Raw genomic sequence first — 6,548 nt, 5'->3', positions numbered from 1 at the left:
TTATAATCATTGTAATGAAACAAGGTGTATGATTTGTTGAATGTAAAACTGATGATCTGTCCTGTAAACTTTCACTCAATCCACAACAAAAACCTTAAAAAAAACCCCAAAAAACTCATGAAAAATTAACTACTTCAAAATTTCAACTTTAATTTTTTTTTCAAAGTTTACTACTTTTATTATCAAAGGACAAATATGTTTTCCCTTTAAATGAGATGTGCAATTAAGGGAAAACACAATTCAGAATTATAACCATCAGATATATGGAAACTAGTAATTCTATAAATACAAACACCATAGTTATTGCAATAATATACCTCTTCACCTAGTAACTCAGAAGTTCTTACCCCTGTATCTGTCCAGTCTACACCCAGAACTTTGTCTTCATGAGCAGCCAGATCATAGAGAGGAGCTTTACAGCTAAAATGGAAAACATTAACATCTTATTTACACTTCACAGTATTGAAACAACCAAACATATAGAGAGTAGATAATCACTTGTACCTTTCTGAAAACTTTACAGGGTATACAGATCCTTGCTCTAAGAACCACTTATCTTAAAAATCTGAGCATTTAATTGAGCACCTGTTCTGTTTTTCCAATATAATTTGCAGATTACAATGATTTGGTGCAACAAAATATATTCAGGAAAATGTCATTTATAAAAAAATGTATTTATTTAAAATCAGGTCCATTTCCACGACTACCTTTCTTTTATACCCAAATCATGACCTTTTGTCTCCATCTATCTGCTAGCAATACTCAAGTTTCTATCTTCAATCCAAACTTTTCTCTTGTGCTTGATACCTATATCCAGTTGCCTAAGTAGATGCCTTACGTTGTTGTTAAAGTGTAGTAGAGTAGATTCAAACTCATAGTGACCCTGTATAGGGTTTTTGAGAGCAGCTGGTGGGTGTGAACAAACAAACCAGTGCTTATCCTATAGCACCACACCAGAACCCAGATGCTTTATGTTATTTAGTGCCTTCAAATTGGTTTCACCTCACAGCAAGGTTTCCAAGATATGGCTAGTGGGTTCAAGCCACCAATCTTTTGGTTTGGTTAGCAGTCCAGTGTTGTCTACAGCACCAAGACATTACAAAATTAAAAACCCAAACAAAACTTAATTTTCCCTCCCACACCTGCTTTCTACTCAGGTAGCAAACATGGGCATTATCCTTGCTTCCTATCTCTATGTTCAATACACAAGTCAGTCTTACCAAAAAGTGATTATCAAAATATACCTAGAATCATCTGTAGTGCTACCACCACATTCCAAGTCTCCATTATCTGTCTCTGAGTTATAACAGTCTGCCTGCTTCCATTCCTGCTACTCTGCTCAAAACTCTCCAAAGCCTTTCTATCACACTTAGAATGAAACTCAAACGCTGTCCCATGGCCTATAAGATAAAACTGACATATGTCAGAACTACACCCAGCCTGTCCCACCACTTCTCTTCGATTTCTTCTTTCTAGTAACACTGGCCTTCTTGCTATTTTTCCAAAATGCCAAGATTCTTCTGAGTATTATCTGTTGTTTCCTTTGTTGTGGAAACACAATACATATGCTGTTTCCTTTGCATGGCTTATACCTTCACATAATTCACTACTGAAATACTACTTTCTCAGAGAGCCTTTCCAAGTGTCATCTCCCTTCACTCTGCTTTACTTTCTTCATAGCATTTATTACTATCAAAACTCATCCCTGCCATCAAGCCAACTGTGACTGTCCCTACAAGGCAGAATAGAACTGTTTCTTAGCATTTCCAAGACTGTAAATCTTTATGGGAGCAGACAGCCTCATCTTTCTCCTACTGAGTGGCTGGTGGGTTTGAACCTCTGACCTTATAGTTAGCAGCTCAATGCTTATCCCACAGCAGCACCATGGGTCTTTATTACTATCAAACTATATGCTAAGTGCTATCTAAGTATCCAATTAAAATGTATATACCTCTAGATGTTAACAAATCATATATGATAAAATAATGTATATATGTTATAAAGCAAATTTACGGTAAAACAACAATAAAGACAAGTATGTGGTTAATGCCTCACTGTTCTACTTGTAAGCAGATGCAAAAGAATTGTGCATGCATTTAAGAAATTCTAAACATATATTAACATAGAAATAACCCACAACTGATTCCACGGCACTTAACAACAACCAAGAAGAAATAAAGAAACCTTTAATATCTGATTATCCTGAAACACCTGTATTTTTATTTAATTTTCTATCAAATGATATATTTGTTTATAATCCAGTCACAGTTCCATTTATTCAGGGACCACTGTCCTTCTTCTAAATTATTCATTATATTTGTATTAAAGCTCAGGATATTATCCATAAACTATTTTTCCATCAGTCTTATAACATCAATTTCAATGTAAGAAATGTGAGTTTTATAAACTTTTTATTTATGACATCAGGTATTATTATGGATAACTCTTTTTTACCCTTCTGTCTTTGATTAATCATTTCACTATTTTCTTCACTTTTTTCTGTAAACAACTGGCTATCAGAGTATCTCTTTTATATATCATAAATAGAAGTTACCTTCTTGTATCCCACAGTTTGACAAAGTTATCTAAAGAACCTGAGATTAGTTGTTGTTCATGAGTAGGAGACCACTTTACTGATGTGACCCAGCCAGTGTGTGATGTTAGGGACAGTGACACCAAAGATCCATCTGAGCAAAGCAAAAAGATAATAATTGTCAAATTGCAGAAAAGAAAAGTAATGGAACAAGCCTAAGAAATATTTCTGTAAAGTTAAATGTTTATACATATCTGTAGTAAGAAGATAAATCATTATTATTCACACACACACATCATCCCCCATTCACACTCACCTTTAGTTCGGGGATCCCACAGTCTGATATGCCTATCTGTGCTCCCAGACGCTAAACGTTTACAAAGTGATGAGTAGGAGATACAATTAAAAACCTTATTTCCAGTCTGAAAAAAAAGAGAAGGAAAGGACACTGACCCATGCACGGTAGGCTAAAAGTAACCATTCTAGAAGTTCATCACTCAAAAGATATAAGTCCACTGGAGAAACACTGAATTTATAAATCTTACCAAAGTTGACTTAAGACTGCCAGTTTCAACATCCCACACTTTAATTGTGTGGTCCCAAGATGCACTGCAAACTTCTTCAGCATCTGACCATAGAACTGAAGAAATTGCTTCTTTATGGCCAGAGAGGGTCACCATGGGAGTCTAGAAATAACAGATCCCAAAAAAGGGAAAGTATTTTCATTTTACAGTAATAGAACCAGTAATATTACTTCTAAAGTTCATGCTAGTTTGCCAGACACTTCAGCTTTCACACACTGACATATTTCTTCTTTACAACAAACTTCCAACATGGATGTTTATTTTCATTTTATAAAGGAAGACACTAAAAGTGAAAAGATAACATGCCCAAGGTCACACAATTTATAAGTATCAAGACTCAAGTTTGAACTCATATTATTACAAAGTTTGTTGTCTTTTCACTATATTTGTTGCATCCTTGTATATTTTCATTTGATAGCAGTATTAATATAAACACTAAATTCTCAGAGGGGCAGCAACAGCAGAACCAAGAACCAGAGCATGAAACAGAGCTTCAGCTTCCTAACCCACAGAGCAAGAAAAGCTGAGTGTGTTTAGGAAAGAGGCTAGTTTGTGGAATGGAGTGCTTCCAGGCACTTAATTGGGAGAACCTAGGATTGCTGGCCCATGGAGCTCGAGCCAAGTGCCATCAGGCTGCGACTTATGGTGGAATGGTGTATCCTGCTGGCATTTATCAACAGCCTAAAAGAACTTTGTAGCATTAGCTGGGCACAGAAAGACCTGTTTGTAGGCAGAGCTGAAGAGAGGTTATCTTGACTGGAACAACAACTGTTCCCTGAACATATCTGACCCTGAATGTCTATTAAAGCCCTAATAAACCCCCTAACCGTTAGTATGGTATCTGTCGAATAGATGAGTTCTGTGTGGTCAATGCAATGAATTATCGAATCCATCTGAGAAGAGAGTGCTGTGGGAGAGATGGTGTGGTGCTCATTTTTTGCAACTATTTATTATACAACTACTATTATAACTTTGTATATTTAAACCTCCTTAAATATTATCTCATCTGTATTATGAGATTATATATACTAAATCAGGAATCAGAAGATTCTTTAAGGAGCCAGAGATAAATGTTTTAGACTTTGAAGGATACATAAAACAATCTCTGTTATATATTCTTTTTGGTTTATTTGTTTGTATTAACAATCCCTTAAAAATGTACAAACAAACCTTACGGTATATAAAGTAAGACACAAATGACAGATAAATTGTCAGGTATGGAAAGGAAATGTTGAGAAAATACAACTTTATGGTAATAGTCTTATCCTTTTGGTCTTAAAAATCCCAATTTTTCTGTTATTTGCTAATTAGAGCAAAAGTTTCACTGCAACTGGCAATTCAAGGTTGCCAAGCATCAAGATATTAGATAAAAACAAAAAATTAATCCCACTGCTATGGAGTCAATTCCAACTCATAGCAATCCTATATAGGATTCCCAAGGCATAAATCTTCACAAGAGCAGACAGCCTCATCTTTTTCCCATGAAGTGGCAGATGGATTTGAGCAGTTAGAAACCCAGTGCCAACCCACAGCACCACCAGAGGTCAACTATAAAAGCTAAATAATAACCTACCAGTATGTAAAGCCTGGCTCAATGATACTCTATTCAGAGACTAAGAAAATTTACAATACAGTGTTTATAATTGAAAACTATAAGCATAACTATGTTTTCTTTTAGTAGGTTTGTAAAGCAACAAGGCAAAGCAAAAAGAAACATAATTTACCATATATTTGTCAATACTGACCAAGGTCAAGTATATTCTTACCCTTGTTAGTCCCAACTGCTCTGTTTTCTGTTTCTTTCTGGGTCGGTTTATGGATTCCTCCATTTCGTCTTCTTCATCTGTAGGGACTGCATCACAGGGAATTAGATTTACCATTCACTTAATGTACAGTCAATATTAATAGTAAACAATCTCAAAAAATTCTGTACATTTCTGGGTATATAATTTCTGCATGTTATCTGAACTAGTTAGGAAATGGATTTGTTGTTGTTAAGTGCTGTTGAATCAGTTCCAACCCATAGCAACCCTGCACAGGGTTTCTGATTAGTGGCTGATGAGCTTAAACTGCTGACTTTGTGGTTCAAACGGAGTTTATAGTCTAGCACATTAACCCACAGTGCCACACCAGGACTCCAGGGAATGGATAGTCCTCATTGTTTTAGTTAATAGAAAATTATACGTAGAAAAACAGTACCTGGATTACCATTCTTCCAAAAATTAGGAAAAAAATAAAGTACATTAAAAAGTAATACTCAGCCAGTAAAAAATCTTGCTATGTCTTTAAGATTATTGTAAATATTTATTATTTTACATTAATCTTGCAAAATTGTCTATTATTAGTCCCAGGAGAGTTCGGACAAATTATTTCCATTATAAAGGTGAAATGACAGATGTATAAACACATTAACAGTAGATATATTTTAGTCATATTTATTCTCTTTCACCAATAAATAATACAAGTATGAATTGAAAAGTATCCACACTCCAGTTATATTAAAACATCTGTTCATGTCCAAAGCTGATGACAAGATTGAGCATGCACGTGAAATGATTCTGTCGAATACACAAGTGACAGTGGATTATGTGACAAATCATTTTCAAATCGGCCACAGCTCTGCCTATGAAATAATCCAGGACATACTTGGGTTTTGAAAAGTTAGTGCAAGATGCGTACCAAAATATCTCACAGAACAGCATAAGCAGATTTGGACGTCTACAAAGAAAATTTGAACTGATACTAGAAGGAAAGTAAAAGTGTCTTTAAAACAATCATTACCAGAGACTAGACATGGATTCATCACTACAAGCATGAGAGTAAACAGCAGAGTATGGAATGTAAATATCCTTAATTGTCAACCAAGAAAAAGTGCAAAAGTCAACCAACAGCTGGAAAATTGATGCTTACAGCTTTCTGGGATTCTCAAGGGCCAGTATTGGAACACTACCAGGAAAAGGGCTCAACAATCAACAGTGCTCATTACAGTGAGATGCTCAATGAAGAGCCAAAGCCTAAACTTCAGATTAAACACAAAGGACTGTTATCCAAGGGCTTTGTGACACTGCATGTCAATGTACATCCGCACACCTCTGCCAACAATGTTGACACGCTGCAAAAACTTCATTTTGAGGTGTTAAAGCATCTCCGTATAGTCCTGATCTTGTTCCATTGGATTTTCATCAGCCCTTCAAGGACTAAATTTCACCTCTAATGAAGAAGTGAAGACAGTGGTGCATTCGTGGCTCGCAGCTCAGCCTAAAACATTTTTTAATAAAGGAATATGAAAATTTGTTGACAGTTGGGCAAAGTGTATTACAAAGCAAGGGAATTAGACCAAAAAATGATGCATCTGTCTTTTCTAAAAATTGATTAAAATAAATTCTTTAACCAGGGTGTGGATCATTCTTAACTCGCCCTCATACATTTCC

At 35.4% G+C, this 6,548-nt stretch overlaps 1 protein-coding gene across 1 annotated transcript in view; it reads right to left on the bottom strand.

Moving 5' to 3' along the window:
- Positions 1-6,548, bottom strand: part of WDR12 (WD repeat domain 12) — a 22,863-nt gene that overhangs the window by 5,755 nt on the left and 10,560 nt on the right. Inside the window, exons 8-12 of the mRNA XM_006861974.1 lie at positions 4,884-4,969; positions 3,079-3,219; positions 2,850-2,955; positions 2,555-2,687; positions 348-420 (exon numbers count right to left, since the gene is read on the bottom strand). Coding sequence (XP_006862036.1) covers positions 348-420; positions 2,555-2,687; positions 2,850-2,955; positions 3,079-3,219; positions 4,884-4,969 — 539 coding nt within the window. The remainder of the gene's footprint in view (positions 1-347; positions 421-2,554; positions 2,688-2,849; positions 2,956-3,078; positions 3,220-4,883; positions 4,970-6,548) is intronic.

The sequence above is a fragment of the Chrysochloris asiatica genome, unplaced genomic scaffold, assembly GCF_000296735.1.
Source record: "Chrysochloris asiatica unplaced genomic scaffold, ChrAsi1.0 scaffold00045, whole genome shotgun sequence".
NCBI classification, from domain to species: Eukaryota; Metazoa; Chordata; class Mammalia; order Afrosoricida; family Chrysochloridae; genus Chrysochloris; species Chrysochloris asiatica.
Note: the sequence above shows the minus strand (reverse complement) of the source record. Positions and strands in the feature narration are given on the sequence as shown.